At 37.6% G+C, this 16,341-nt stretch overlaps 2 protein-coding genes across 3 annotated transcripts in view; one reads left to right on the top strand and one right to left on the bottom strand.

The window, feature by feature from the left end:
• The window catches only part of exoc4 (exocyst complex component 4), a 118,051-nt gene extending 114,035 nt beyond the window's left edge, over nt 1-4,016 (bottom strand). Inside the window, exons 1-3 of the mRNA XM_005807412.2 lie at nt 3,916-4,016; nt 2,339-2,528; nt 1,272-1,466 (exon numbers count right to left, since the gene is read on the bottom strand). Of these exons, the coding sequence (XP_005807469.1) occupies nt 1,272-1,466; nt 2,339-2,528; nt 3,916-3,995 (465 nt within the window). The 5' untranslated portion in view covers nt 3,996-4,016. The remainder of the gene's footprint in view (nt 1-1,271; nt 1,467-2,338; nt 2,529-3,915) is intronic.
• Nucleotides 4,017-7,778: 3,762 nt separating this feature from the next.
• Nucleotides 7,779-16,341, top strand: part of chchd3 (coiled-coil-helix-coiled-coil-helix domain containing 3) — a 67,439-nt gene continuing 58,876 nt past the window's right edge. Inside the window, exons 1-3 of one of the 2 annotated variants that reach the window (XM_023350589.1) lie at nt 7,779-8,007; nt 10,611-10,862; nt 11,316-11,409. In XM_023350589.1, coding sequence (XP_023206357.1) covers nt 7,927-8,007; nt 10,611-10,862; nt 11,316-11,409 — 427 coding nt within the window. In that variant the 5' untranslated portion in view covers nt 7,779-7,926. Of the gene's footprint in view, nt 8,008-10,610; nt 11,410-16,341 lie in introns of both variants that reach the window. The other variant, XM_023350588.1, reaches the window with a different exon arrangement.

The following is a 16,341-nucleotide window of genomic DNA, read 5'->3' as shown; positions in this document are numbered from 1 at the left end:
TTGTGAATCCATCCATCCATTTTCTAACACCCTTGTCCCTAGTGGGGTCGGGAGGGGTGCTGGTGCCTTTCTCCAGCTAACGTTCCGGGCGAGAGGCGGGGTACACCCTGGACAGGCCGCCAGTCTGTCGCAGGGCAACACAGAAACAGACAGGACAAACAACCATGCACACACTCACACCTAGGGAGAATTTAGAGAAACCAATTTACCTAACAGTCATGTTTTTGGACGGTGGGAGGAAGCCGGAGTACCCGGAGAGAACCCACCATGAACAGGGAGAACAAACTTCATGCAGAAAGACCCCGGGTCGGGAATCGAACCCAGGACCTTCTTGCTGCAAGGCAACAGTGCTACCCAAACTTTCAATCATATTGTATGGTGCTATAATTTAGCTTAGACTGGATTGTGTTCATGACTTTTAATCCATAAATGGGCTTGACTGAATTGAACTGATTTAAATTGAATTTGGACCAAATATACCAAATAAAAATGCCAACAGAGGGGGAAAAGCAGGAGCACTGCCACTAAGAAGATATTCAAATATAAAAACGAACAAAATTTTGTTTAAAGGGCTTAAGAGCACTTTCTCGATGGCAGTAAAATGGCTGCCTGCTTATAAAGTAAAGCACATTTAAAGTTCGCATGACAAAGGTAATGCATCCAACTGACTGAACTTTTTACAACCTCCTAAAACGCACTGTATTGACTGAGCACAGGTTGAATGGCGTTCCATTTCCTTCCACCCACACAAAAGAGGATTTTTCACGGTCTTGTGGTTGCGCCACCGTTTCTCTTTTTCTCCCTCCTCCTCAGATAACCCCCATTCTAGCAAACTAATTATTAGCAGGTTCCGGAGGAGAAAGATGTGTGGGAGTGACATTGGACGGGAAAGAGGAAAGCGACATACACACCACAGTGCCCGGTCGTTTAGTTGTCAATGCCAACCTTCACCCACCCTGCTGAGAATACTGCAAAACACATCAAATGTGCTACAGCGCACACGTACGCCCGCGTCTGCAGTGGCCTCACAGCACTTAGATGATGCGGGTTGCACCCACTGGACCATTCAAGGCTAGAAACGGTTTCTTTAAAGCAGTGAAAGGAGCAAGGGAATCAATCTTTGGTAGCAGCAGTTTGTAAACACTTGTGTTTATGGGCACATTGGAGGATTCTGAAAGGCAACCCCATCAGTACTGCCTCATGTGTCAATACGTAATACTAAGGCACATTTAAAATGATAAAAAGTTCCACTTTCTCCACACTTTACTCACCAACATGTCAGTGGCGTGAAGGTAATGCTTGCTCGCCATATAGGTCTCGAGACGCTGAGGAACCTGTTTGATGCTTTCAATTTCATCCAGCAGCTGGAGAACATGCTTGTGTTCAATGCCTTCTATCCACAGCTTCCTCAGCTCATCCCTCTTACAGTGGAGAAGCATTTTGCAAGACAGCAGGTTCTCCTTCACCTGCACAACAGAAGAAGAAAAAGCGTTAGGTAAGAATGTTCCACTGTATCTCAAGTTTAAAGCTATTTTCAGGGGATTTAGTGCTTTCATACAAACATTAAGTGACTCGAAAAGGATTACAGCATCCACAGCCGCATTTGTTTTTAATTTAGGTAAAAAGATCTTAGGCTGAAACTGGAAAAGTCATCGTTTTGAATAACAAAAAAATGTCATAAAATTTTAGACTAATTTCAGCCGTAAGATTAAAATAACTACAGAAGAAAGACAGGTTCATCTTATAAGATCAAAGTTTAGAATGTGCATCTTAGCTCAATTAAAACCAAGTTCTGCTTGGAAACAGCACTTCAACATAAGAATGGCTCAAAGGCAACAGAATGAAATAAAAACAAGCTGTTCTGAATTTTGATCACAGACTCTTTAGTTGTTGCCTTGGAATTCATAAAATGCCTGAATTAACAGGAAGTTAGTAATGAATTTGTTTTATCTCATCTGATTGACTGGGGCCTGTTTTTGGACATCTGGAGCTGTTCACAGCTGGTGGTAGCAGGCGTTTGGGCTGAATCACATAAAAGCAGACAGCCCAACAACTTCACACCTCAATGCTCAGATCTCATCTGAACACAAACATATCAGAACTACTGTTTTAGCAAAAGATTAAGATGGGATATTTTACAATGGCAAATCAGCTCCAAGAACAGTCAAAGGAAACATCACACTGTTGTGACAAACACATAATGCCAACTGCTGAACTAATGCAGGCAAAACTTTACAAAATCTGCATTAACACCTGTGGTTAAGTGTGTCTGGATGTGACCAGATCACCCAGGACAGGCATTACTGCAGGTGTGAAACAGGGTTTCTCTTCTTCATACCTGTTTTATCTTATTGCGGGAGCTGGTGATGCGCTCTGTGATGCTCTGGTAGGTCCGGATTGCAGTAGTGAGTTCAGCGTAATGCTGAACAATCAGTTTATCCAAATCTCTATCGCAGGTTTCAAAGGCCTCTTCCAGACGACCCTTCTCTGTCTCTCTGTCCTGCACATCATCGCTGCTGGACAGAGTCCTGAATAAGATGCAAAGCAAGGCAATATGACATAAGTTGCACCTTGACTGATAATACAATAAAACAGGATTCTTAAGTGAACAGATTTGAATGTTTGTGCATAGGAAACATCTTCCATGTCACGACTGAGGACAGAATAAATACAGTACCTTGCAAAACTATTGAAACCACTAAACATTTTCATACTCTCTCATATTACAGCCACAAACATCAGTTTATTTTTCGGACATTCCATGTCATTGACAGCACAAAGTAGTGCATGATTGTGAAGTGTCCCCTTTATTCTGGTAGCTACAAATAAAATTCAATTCAACCAAATATCTTCCAATGTTACTGAATTAGTAACATTGGAAATGAACCTGCATGGGAAAATAAATGAGTTGAAACACTTAACATAAACACTTTTGTGAGACCATCAAACACATCAAATATTTGATGTGTTTGAACTGCTAAAGAATGCCAAATTCCAAGTAAAAAAACACCAAGGTGGTCAGATCAGACCAAAACTGAACTTTTTGGCCAAAATGAAAAACACTACAACTGGCAGGAAAATAACACAGCACATCTCCCTGGTCTTAACAAACCACAATAATGGTGAAACACAGTGGTGGCAAAATCATGCTGTAGGGATGTTTTTTGTTGTTGTTGTTCGTGTATGACTTCACGTTCTATTTGGGCAACATAATCAAATGTTGAGAGCTGCAGACAAAATACAGCAATAGTTGCTCAAGCTGAACAATCTTACAAATCAGATTACAGACATTTTAGTTTCTACATGTACAAACTTGGTAGACATATCCCATAAGACTTGTACCTCTGTGTAGTGCAGAAATTTGTGGTTAAAAAAGTTGTATTGATTCGGGAAGGGTTTAAAACAAATGCACGCCACACTTAGTAGGTGAAAACATTTCAAAACCGTGTACACTTGTGAAGTATTGCGTTTGTTTAATCATGTATAAGTTCAATAAAATGTGTGGAAAAATGTGGCCAATGAGGGGTTTCAACGCGATTTGTTTTGTTTGTATCATTTGTTTTAGTTTTCTCCTGTGTTTTCCTTGGGTTGTGATGACAATAATAGGTTAGCCATCTACAGATAATACCTCGTCGCGGCTATTATTTTCCTTTCCTCTTCAAAATAAAAACAACTATAATTGTTGATTAATTTCAAGTACTTCTGTAAATGAAATGATCAATAAAAAGCCACAGTAAACGAGCGTTTATTTCTATCTGATAGTTTATAACACAGAAAGGATGCAGCTACCTCCCATGTAGCTTCCAAAAGCTAGCTGTCATCTCGTTATCTGACTGCAAATATAAACAGCGAAAAGCTTTTCTCACGTCCTTACTGCACTGTTAGCCTCCGAGATAAAATGTTAATTAACCTTACCTTATAACAGAGATAAGAAGACCAGAGGGGTCTTTGTTTTTGTTTACAGCAGTCCTATATTTGCCTGTTTCAGCTGCCATTTTTTCCAGCTGCAGCACTCAAACAGGAAGCAGGGAGCGTGTGGTTGCGCAAGGTGTTCTGGGAGTTGTATTTTTAAAGTGGAAACTAGCCGTTGTAACTCCTATGGCTGCTGAAGTAGAATCAGTAAAAGGATCCTGTGGAACTGATGATGTAACCAGCTCACATGTAGTTACCTTCTCATACCCAGCAACGTAATTTTTAAGGAAGTTATAAAATTAATTACTTCCTGTAGGCTAAATATGCATCCATGCCTACTTGTTCTACGGTTTTCTTTTTTTTTATTAGAGTTTGACTTGGGGGCAGGAGGAGGAGTGAAAGTGATGACAAAAATGTATACATGTTATGTGTTGTAGTTGTTGATGCTGCTGTTTTTCTTAAGTTCATTAACAATTGAATTGTTTTCCCATAATTTGGAATAATTTTCTCTCTCCATTTTCAGCCATAGATAGGATACACATACAGTCATTAGATTTTCTTAGGCACTGATTGGATGACTGGATGCAAAAAAAATTATTTTGTTTTATTTTATTTCTGATTCACCCAAAAATATTTTACATAAACGTCCTTTTAAATGTGTGTCTGATCCCTTAACTGAACTTCTACTATTTTCTCAACTCTGTACATTGCAGTTGAGAATATCACATACTGTTAGAACAGAATACATTGTTTTTAAGTTGAAAAAAACTCCTGAATGTTTGACAGTGGTGTACAGACCTTATTGTTAAATCCATAGAGATTGTTTTTATTTTAGCTTTCACTTTTTTAATTTTTTTTTATTTTATATTTGTCCAAAGGTCTGATGCTATTTAAAACATCAGCTCTGAGTGTTCAGGTCTGGAGACACCTATGGCCTCCAGCAGTGGTAAGTATCACAAATATTAGACTTCTTACACCTGCAAGCATGAATGAGATAAACATGTAAAGAAATAGTTCTTTCTTGCTTATTTTTTTCAAATTAAACAGGAAAAAAACATGATAAATTGTACAAAATTTGATGCAATTAACTATTCCTTGGTGCTATCATAGATATATTCTAGTATCTAACCACAGAGGATAAATCCTTTATTGTTAGATTTTCGCTCTGATCCTCCTGAGACTGACAAGGAAGTGCAAAGGAGAAAGGAGACAGGCAGTGAAGGTCAGTGAGTTAATAGCCAACACCATTTAGAACATATAGAGCTGGGTTTTTCAGGCCTCCTGTGCCCTGTATCTCTCACCATATCTTCTGTACCAATGAGAATGGAAGAGAGCATTGATTCTGGAGCAAAGGAGGTCGATCTCCCGCAGCCTGAGCCCTGATTGATGTGCCAGTGGAATGATGAGATAACATTGCGGGTGATCTTTGTTTCTCAACCACCTCCCCAAAAAACAATTGCTGTGTCATGCAGGACCTATTGTTTGTCTTTAATGATAAAATTGAAAAAAAAACACTTCCCATTACCAAGTCCAAGTTAGGTTTCAAAGCTCTTATCACCTCACCTTATACTGACAAATCATCTCCCACCAGTCTAAGTATTCCACCGGGCTACTTTCTCCAACGTGAGCTGCTGTAAAACAGCAACTTCTTGCTCTGAAAAAGTAATGTGTTGAAAGATGAACAAGGTTGTAAAAGCTTGTTTGAAGGCCTTTGAATTTATGATACTAAGTTTTTATTCAGTGAAAATTAAGCAGGATTTTTTCTCTTCTAATTCATGTTCTCAAACTTTCAGTTTTGTGTGTTGAATATTTGAGATAGCTAAGATGTGCAGAATAATTAAGATAAGCCTGTGGTGTCTTCAAGGCAGATTTCGAATCACTTTTTTTTTTTTTTTTTTGCCTGTTGGAGAAACAACACTGAAATCTCATAATTAGATCAATTGCAGGAAGGAGCATTACAATGATCAAAAACAAGATGGACAATGATACCAATTAAATTAACCTCTAGGTAAAATTTAAGGCAAATCTTAAACATGTATAGCATGGAGGAAAAACTGCTTCTTTCTGATGAACATTACAACTGACTCCACTGAAGAGATGACAATGAATAAAATAAAGTAACTTTATCAACAAGCATGACAGTAAGATAAATCCTTCTTGCTCTGATAAGCCTGGTGTAGAGAGAAAGAGTCTTTTTCACACTCCAACACTCAGTCTCATTGCTGTGTAAAAAAAAAGGAAAAACCTGAAGCATTTCAAAGAAAGCCTCAGGGCACTGCATTAGCAAGAGTGTAGTAGTGCAGTGGGTCTTCTTTGGGGAATGACATCACAGTGTAAAAGCCGTTTGAACTTCCTTTACTACAAAACCAATATCATTCAAAGTTGCTTATATGTATAAAAAAGAACCCCATGATGAATGGCTTTGCATTATATACAAATGCCTTTGGTCAGTGTTTATTGTCTACAAGATTTATTAGATCACTGACTATACAATAAGCATGTGTATTAAATTTTTAAATGGGTTTCCACTTTTTCATATTGTTTAACATGATCTGCACACACTCATGGTTCAAAAAGCCACCACAAAAATGCAAGGATAGGTATAAAAGAGTTTTATTAAACATGCGCTAGGATATGTGTATAATATATCAGGTTTATTCATATGAGCTGTCATGTTCCCCCTCCCAGAGAGCCATCAAACTTCCACCTGCAGTTTTCTACTCTGCGAGACCGCATGAGAGTCTGTCAATGTAGGTTTACACAAATATATTAAAAACCTGAACGAATGAAGCGACTCTCATATAAATCATGAATAATGCCTTTTCAGTGTGGATGATTGATTTATTGTGATTAATTTTAGGAGTTTTATCACCTGTGAAGTATTTCCATGCATACATTTTTAATGACTTTATTACAAATATGTTACATTTTTCTTATTTTGGCTCTCTAAATGAATACTAAATTTTCAAAATCCATTAAACTCAATAAAAACTAGTCTTATTTTATGTTTATTTCCTGCTTATACTTATCTGTTCTCATATTTCATTGTGCAAATCATAATTCCAAAACAGATTTTTGTATTTTTTTCAGGTCCTTTGTTATTTTTTTGTTCATTGCTCTATAATGTTTATGTTTGATGGCAATACAAAAGCAGAATAAATTGAAAAAGGGGAAATATTCACAGCAGCGGGAAGCAGGTGTGTGGCATCAAGAAAACAACTAAAATATTGTTTTTAAACATCAGTTATCAGGGTCCAGATATAATACAACTATCAGTGTACTGTGAGGTATTTAGTAGCAAGAAAAAAGAATCATGGTTGCTCTTATTACACAGGTGTATTCCATCAGACCGAGGGAATCCATTACATTTGGAGTTTTAATTTAGTTACAAAACATTTATTAGAGAGAAGAAACACAATGCTCCTGAAAACCAAGTATACATTTCCTTCATCTTTATAGTGCTGTCTCACTTTGTGTTGTTGTTGTGAGACAAAATTAGGCTTTAAATGAGTATGTAGCATGTATACCTACATTATTTGTGCAAGACACTAATTCTAGCATTGTGTAAAAATATGTTTTACACATTAAAATGAAAAATATAATTAAATATGAATGTTTTGACTATTTTAAAAAAATGATTGGTTGACATCACAGACACTACCAGCCGTCCAAGTTCAGTATGTATGGAAATAATAAACCTAATTGAATATCTTCATGTGAAGCAGGAAAAGTCAAGAACAGTACTGCCGCCTGTCACATACCACTCTGCCCACTTCAAAGCAACAACCAATAAGCATCCTCGATACACAGACGGGTAACTTACTCGACCAATAACGTTGCGCGTTGTTAAAAAAACGTCATGCTACGGAAGTGAGCACTTTCCTGAAGCCGTGTAGTTTGGGCCACATTTGTACTTGGCTGTAGGCAACCGGGACAAAAACAGAAGTGTGTGGTTTTATTGTGCGTTATATGCAGCGCAGATAAGCGACTTTTCTGACACCCTGCGGTCTGACAATGGGAGCAAACAACAGTACCCGCCGTGTTTCATTCGAGTCAGACGAAAACGACAATATAACAGTGGTGAAGGGCATACGGGTAAGTTACAGGGTAGACCTGTTGAAAGAAACAGGTGTTACTTATTTAATTCACATGCAGATATCCTGTCAGAAATGAGGCTGTAAGCTTACGGTGTTAATAAATATAAAACAAGCTAAACTAGAGTGAAAGCATTGCACTCACTCACTCTTCCAATGCTAGAAGTTCTACTGAAAGTAGGGGGAAAAGAGATTTGATTTTCAAACAGTGTGAACTTTGCAGCACTGCAAGTTGCAAATGTGTTCAAGAATTGTGGAGTTTAAAAAGAAATCTCGATAAAGAAAGGTTGACCTCATTCTCATTCTTGTTTTGTTATTCCTTTAATTGTCTTATTGTCCAGAGGACAATATGCATAATGTGTTTTATTAGCAGCCTCTGCTATTAGGCTGCCATTACAAATTCACCTGTGCCACTCTCAGTTGATGTTAAATATAGCCTGAGAGGCTTTCGCTGATCACATAACACTTCAGTGAGCTTGACTCTATTATTACTCAGTTGTTAGAGCAACAAGGAAAGCTTTTGTTTAGTCCTGTTTATTGTCACCCCATAACATTTGTCTACTGTAAGATGAATGGATTTGCATTTCCCCTGCCAATTAGATCACGGGTTCTGAGTGAAGGTTGGCATTCACTCAGGCCATGTGTACTGTATGTTTTTATGTTTGAACCCAGATTTCCTATTGAACGTGGAAAAGATATGAAAACATATGAACAGGTGGAGGAGATGATGTGTCTATAAATGCAGGACACTTCCCCCGAGGACTGTGATTCTTCACCTCTGATTTAACAACTGTTTCTCTGTTGGATTTTAGTGATCATACCAATGCTTAGTATAAAATATAATATTTCCATTCTGAAAATTGTTGATAGGATTTGAGTTGACAATTTTGGCATGAATACGATTCAGATTTAACTCAACTTACATGTGAATCCACATAAACAAGTAGAATCGCTGCAACACATGCTTAAATGTCTCACAGCTGATTTGTTTAGCAGGACACTGGTTTAAAAATAGAGGAAAGGAGCATTTTTTTAGTAGTAGGTCTTTTCAGTAAGAATATTCACCAGTAATTCAGAATTTTGACACTTCATCATGTATAGCATAAGAAGCATTTGCATTTTCAGAGAATATAAATAATGATCTGTTGGGGGCTAAAATCAGCTAAGAATGCTTGTGATTTCCCTACTTTCTTCTGGCGCTACATTAAGAAGTGATCTAATCTTGTCAAGATAATCGTGGCTGTAACTTCGGAACAATTTTTTTTCTTTTCTTCTATAACCAAAATGCTGTTTTGCAAAGAATTGGAAGTGATTTTGCTTTCAGACTAGCAGCAGTAGTTCCTCTCATCAGTTACCATTCACTTTTCTTGAAAGGAGACATGATGTGCCTTTTTAAATGTATGCCTCTCTTAAAAATGTTCAAGAGATGACCCAAAGGACTGGCGTGTGCAGACAGAAACAGTGCAGCATTCACTTTGGATTCCTGCAGGCAGATCTTTTGCTTCGCTTGTAAAATGTTTAGATGACCACCAGATGAGACAGTTTGTGATTGCAGCTTTTTTCCCCCCCTGAACACTGACATTGACAGTGCATGTTTACAGTTAAAACATCCTGCAACATGCTCTTTTTGTACTGACGTTTATGTTGTTTTCCACTCACTTCTTAGTACTTTACTTTTGCTAAAACAAAATTGTTGGTAAATATCAATGCAGCAAGAATAAACATTATTGTAACTGTGTATTTCAATATTAATGTCCTGCATCTTAGATTCCGAAAGACACTTTGCCTTGCAGCTGCTGCCTTGCATTTTCAAAGTGTTCGTGTTTCCCAAGCACATCAAACAATCTCTCAGGACTGTATTATTGGAATCAAAAATAGTTTGAATCACTTGTAAGTGGTTTGCTGATTTACTTTTCATATCTTGCATTACATAAAATGCAATCAAAATGCAGGGCTATGGATTATGAAGCAAATTTCCAAGCTTTGAACATTTTGCAGAGCACTGTTCAATCCATAATCTGATAATGACAAGGGTGAGGCACAAGCACTTGCTGGATGTTTCCCGTGTGCTATAAGGAGGACACATGTGGATGAAGGTTTTTTCTTCAGCAGGGACAAAAGTAAGCTGGTCAGGGTTGATTACAAGGATAAGTGGAGGTAAAAACAGGAGAATGAAGGCAGAAAACAGTAAACGTGCAACCAGAGCTGTATTAAAATGCTTTATTCCTTAGTTAGAATGGCCTAAGGTGCAAGCTTAAATCCAATTGTCAGTCTGTAGCAGGACCTGAAAACAATCTTTACAGATGCTCTTCATCCAATCTCACTGAGAAGTTTGGGCACTTGCTTTTTTTTCTCTAAATATGATACATGTTCAAAATACTTGCAGCTGTAATTGCAGTTAAAGATGGTTCTACAAAGTATCGATCAAGTTCGTCGCAATCAGTTCCAATCAAATGCATGAAGGTTCAGTTGGAATGAATATTTAAGTAAGATATTGAATGAGCTGTAATTGTTCTATGCAATTTCAAAGTTTGGTTTTGTGGGAAATGTACTTAAATTCTTGTTTGGGTATATTCTCCTAAGAGATTTCTTTCTCATTTACAGCTTTCTGAAAATGTGATCAAGCGCATGAAGGAACCCACCACTCCTCCAAAACAGCAGCAACATACTCCCACTTCAGCAACTTCAAAGGCACCGACCCTCATTCCGTCTCCTCTACTGCGACCTGTTCCTCCTCTCGCTGACCTCGCCACCTCCTTGCCTCCCCCTCCTCCTTTTGTAGAACCTGTAGCTCCTCGAGCTCCATCTGCTACAGAGTCTGTGGCCACGCCTTCTCCTAAACCTCCCACACAACAGGTAGCAGAGAACACCAAAGCTAACTTGGTGCTTTCTCATTCATCTCCTTCAGTTTCTGCTAACGCTGTTGCTGCTTCTGTTCTTGAGCCTTTAACAACCCTTGCTGCACCCACTCCTGCTCACACTGAACAGTTCACTCCTGCTTCCTGCCATGCTTCTGATTTGGTGGAAACTGTAACTCCTCTTCCACCTCCTCCCTTAACTCAATCCATTGCTTCTCCTCCATCAGTAATCAAACCTATTAGTCCTTCTCAGGCTGTTGAGCCTCTTCCTTCACACGTCCCTAAGTCGGAATCCCTCTCCTCCCCTCCTATTTTCAAACCTATCACCATCCTGCCAGCATCCTTGCTTCCTTCAGGGGACTCTTTGCCTCGGCAGTCTGCTGATTCTTTACCTACAGCTCCCCTGCCTGAGTTTACTGCTTCTTGTGAACCAGTTGCACCTCCTCCCCAGCCCACAGCGGAACCATTATCACCTGCTTCAGTCCCTGAGCCAGTGGCTGTGCCTCAGTCAAGTCCAGTTTCGCCACCTGCTGTGCCACCAGCAGGTGAGTTTCATTTCTTATAGCAAAAAGAATATGTTACAGAAGCATACATCTTTAGAAACGTGTTCTAGTAATATGAAGCTGACTGAGACAAAGGATGTGATAAAACTTATTAGGGAAAATGTGGGAGTGGTTTCTTCTGATTTTTGACACATCAGTAACTGTTGTTGGGATCTCCCATAGCAATGCATAGGACCACTGAAGGCACCTCAAAATAACTGCCGCTTGCTTTCACCGTTAATGCGGCTCGTACTGCTGTGTGCCCCCTCACAATACATATTTCAAAATGTGTGGCTCGATCCCGTGAGGGGATACTATAAGCACATTTTCTGGTGACCAAGTGCCATAAAGTAAACATCAGATTTTAACTTTTGCAAAGTTTACCAACTCTAAATTTGTTGTGTCTAAGCAGTGATTCAAAAGAGCTTATGTTTTTTTAAACAATAATATTACTTGTTATTAATTTGGTGTTAGAGATGAGCGTTTTTTTCTTCTCGTAATGAACTCCCACGAAGTATAAATCAGATTTTTACTTTTGTGTTGAATGTCTGTTTTATAATATATTTACCATCAATAACCAAAAAACCCCCAACAAAATTTCACTTTATATAAAAATTCACCAAATAAACAATTCTTAAGTAGTATAAGATAAGTAGTATTTCAAAAGAGCAGAGGAAATCTTATGTTTTTCTAACAATAACAATATTTGTTGTTAATCTGTTGCTAAGATATAAGTGCATTTTCTGGTAACCAAGTGCCACAAAGTAAAAAGCAGAAGGCAGTGCATTAACATTAACACAAACTTTAGCAGGCAGTGCCTTTTCCCTAAAATCAGCTTTCTAGCAACTTTTTAAAATGATTTTTTAGCCATGTTTAGCACACTGAATGGACGAAGTCCATGTAAGACAACATGTTAGTGATACCTCACATGCTACTGGCAGCATTTAGGCTAACATTAGCATTTTGGCTAATTCTAGCCAAAATGCTAAAATTAGCCAAATTAGTTAATTTTAGCTTATACGCAAATTTTAACATACTGAATGGAGTAGGTCCATGTTACCCAACATGCTTGTGACTCTCCATGTGCTATTGAGTATATTGTAGCTTACTTTGGCATTGACGCTAATTTTTAGCATTAGAACATTTTGTTCCAACCAATGGGCACACTTTGGCATGCCCCGTTTAAATTTCTACAGAAAATTTCTAGTTTAATTTGTTAGCTTTATACAAAACATATACCTCAGGAGCAGCTTCATTAAATTTAGTCCTACATAGAGTAAAAACTTGTCTATTATGTTTATGTAATGTTTTTGGTGGTTATCATTTTGTCTTGAAATGTCTTGGACATGGTTTCTGTAACATGTTTAATTAGAAGGCAAAGGTTATGTAGTACTGAACATGCCATAGATTTGTTTTGCATTTCATTTTGTTTGTGCCTATTGTGTGGGTGTTAACTATAAGCCACCTTAAGCTGTTTGCCTCCAACTTTTCACGGCAATTATAATTAGTCTTAATTTAAAAAATTGGCCTTGCAGTAGCTACTGTCATATAGTGATTTACTGCCATCCACCAACTGTTAATGACATGATTAATTCTTTTTTTAATGAAAAAGGTTACTGAAAGTTCAACATAATGATTGGGGACCAACAGAGTCTTTAGGACTCTTTATCTACTTATTTATGTATTTCTCTTAGTTTTCTGGATCCTAGCTTTGCTTTTGAGGATTTGTCTCATCTGACAGCTGCTGTAGCTGGGAAAACGAACTGCTTTCCATATCAAGCAACACGACAAAAAGAAATCTGTTAAGAAGTTTCCATACACAAACATCTTGGGCACTGTTCTGACATAGAAAGCAACTCGTACTTGAGACTCTAACATCAGTTGCACTTAAGTTGCAAAAATAAAACACTTTAGACTTGCTTAATTGTGTGCCCTATAGACTTCAGACTTGATTTCATTGGTCAAGTCTCAAGTCTAAGACTTTGAGTCTTAATAGACTCAAGTCTAAGACTTGAGTCTTAATAGTTTGTATCTCATGTAATGAAGAGTGAAATTAATTTGGTATGTGAGCTACAGACTGTGAAAGGCTATGCGTGATTATTAGTCAGTGGCATTCTGGATTATGTAATATTACATATTTTGTTCATGGTAGCTGTTTATAGTTGAGTAACTTACCTCCAAATTATCTCACTGCTTGTTGCAGCATTAAGAAAACCTCTCCCCGAAGTTCAACACAAATTTACTTGCTACACTTGTTCTTCTTCATAATGTTGACATTTCTACATTTGAACTTGACTATTTGAATGTAATTTGATTGCTATTCAGAATTGAGAGGAAAAAAAATTAACTGTGGATTTAGAAAACGGTTTCCTGGTATTATTAAAATAGTCTCCTCCAAACTGTATTTAGTGCAATTTATAATTAAGGAGTGGAGAAAGACAGGGATTAGCTGGTGTTTACTTATTCAGTGCAAAGAGGGGGAAAAAAAAGGAATTGTTGTATTTTATCTGACAGAGGACATTTGAATGTTACCTGCTCATTACACTACACAGAAGCATCAGTGGGAGTAGATTCCTTTTAGAGTAGCATCCATGATGTGCGCAGACCACTCCATCCTTGACTGTGCTCAGTCAGTGAGGTAATTAAAAAAGGCCAACTTATGCCACGCCACACTAACTCCAGTGATTCGAACGACACCTCCACAGTTTAATACAACAAACTTAAAGGCCTAATGAAATGTACTTTTTTTTAAAAAGCATGTTTTAAGTTCTTAAGAGCAGACTGTGTCATGCCTGCAGTAAGAAACAGAGCTCTGGCTGAAGAATGTAAGGCCATTTGTGTAAAACCAAGTTGACAAATACAGATCCTTAAGTTAAGAAAATATTTCAATTTGCAAGACATTTACTAAATTTGAAGAAAGGTTTTAAACAGACACTACTGTGTAGAAGCATGAAAGTGTTGGATTTAGTACGTTTTATTTTCACTTGATCAGATAGCCTCATAATTTCCAGTGACCTTATAAATAATGTAATATCAATATACTATGAGAAAAAAAGTTATTTTGGCCCATGAAGAAAAATGTAATTTATTTATAAGTTATAGGGAGTAAGATTAGTTATGGATCATTCAACAGCTTTTTGTAAAAAAAAAATATATATAAAAATTTAAAGTCCAGTAATAGTAGTTCAGTTTGTTAGCAGGTTGTGGCAGGATTCTGCTTAGTTTTTAATGGTCCAGTCCCATTGATGTGATGGCAGCAGTTCAAATAGTTTACATAGAAAGGTTTTCTGACCATGTTCAAAAGTCTGTTTCTGCAGCCACTCTGAAATACATTCTGGACAGAGGGTTAGGACACTCCAGTGACCTTTCCAGCTCCGTTGACTAACCTCTGGAGACCACTATTGTCTGTTATGTTGCAGCTACCACATTGAAATGCAGGACTTCCACACATTCAATATATTCACAATTTAATGTCATTTATTGCGTCACTTCTGCTTTTGTCTGTTGAGTACAAAGGTTTGGTTTTTCTTCTTTTACATTGAATTTATTTATTTATATTTATCAGGTTTTCCACACATGAGGTGTTATTAGTTTGAACAGCAAAGGGCTGAGCACACAACCTTAAGGGGCCCCAGTACTCAGCTCAATGGAGGTTCTTTTTATTATTTTTTATTTTGAGACTGACGGTTCAGTTCAGATTCCAGACACAAGTGGCAGTGCTCAGGCCAAGCAAGAGAAATATATCTCGTAGTATCAGTTATTAAAATGACTTTTTATTTGCTTAAAATGCCATTATGATGCCCCAGTTTGAACATTTTAGCAGATTGAGCTGGTTATTGTGGAAGACGAATAACAAAATGCATTCATTTATCTTCAGCAAGAAAAGCCTGGAGGACCATTGGGCCCCATTGTGAAACTACTTTCATTTTTCTTCATGCTGTAAAAAGTTATCAGTCCTTTGTTTGAGTTAATTAGCTTTGAATAACAGATGATGAGGTACAAATGGCATTATCTCATTTAATTATGTAGCAGTCAGCAAGTTCATTATCACTGGAAAGTATCTTCATCTCATGAAAGATTAGGATATACCAAACATTTTATTTTTCATCAATTATTTAGACCTTTCATTTGAAAGACATGGCTCATATGTTTACTTGTTTTCTTTTTACATTCAAAAACTGAGCAAATGTTTTCAATTTAAATAATGTATCTTACCTTAATTTTCGCATCAGAAAAGACTTCTGAGCCTTGTTTATGCTTATAAATTCTTCGGCTGGCTGGTTGCATCAACAGACATCACCCTAAATATCAGTACAGCACTGCGTCAATCCACAAAGCCCTCTCGCACTGCTATAGAACAAAAACAATGCTGACCTCTGGCTACCTTGTTTGGTAAGTTGAGGCTTAACATTTTCAGGCCGACTTGAACCTCCCTCACTGCAAATCAAAATGCATAAAGACAGCCAGAAAATGCCTGAATTCTGTCTTGAGGTGTTTTTATGAAACATCTCAAACAATACCTTACTCCTGTAGTAGGTGAATGAACCTAAACCACTACAAAAATCAGTGTTCAAGATTTCACAAGAAACTAGGGCAACAATAAAGAAAGAAAAAATGTGTCCACTTGGGGCAACTTTTTTCATAGCACCATTGCTACAACTGTCCTTTAACTTAGCACATGACTCATTCATTATCCACATATATTGTGTGTTGACATTCATAGTATTAGCCTTGGGAGGTCACCTCAAAGAGTTGGAAAGGTACTATGTTCCAACTATTGTATAAGTGGTGAAAAAAAGTCAACTTATTCGATTGATCATGCTTGGGCACGCTCTTTTTAAGGAATAAAAAAAAGGAAGGTGTGATGAATGTGAATGTGAATCTCGTTAAAAATGTTACAAAGTTCAGCCCAATTCTCAAAGGGTGCGACCTTAA

This window comes from Xiphophorus maculatus, chromosome 17 (assembly GCF_002775205.1).
Source record: "Xiphophorus maculatus strain JP 163 A chromosome 17, X_maculatus-5.0-male, whole genome shotgun sequence".
Classification (NCBI taxonomy): domain Eukaryota; kingdom Metazoa; phylum Chordata; class Actinopteri; order Cyprinodontiformes; family Poeciliidae; genus Xiphophorus; species Xiphophorus maculatus.
Note: the sequence above shows the minus strand (reverse complement) of the source record. Positions and strands in the feature narration are given on the sequence as shown.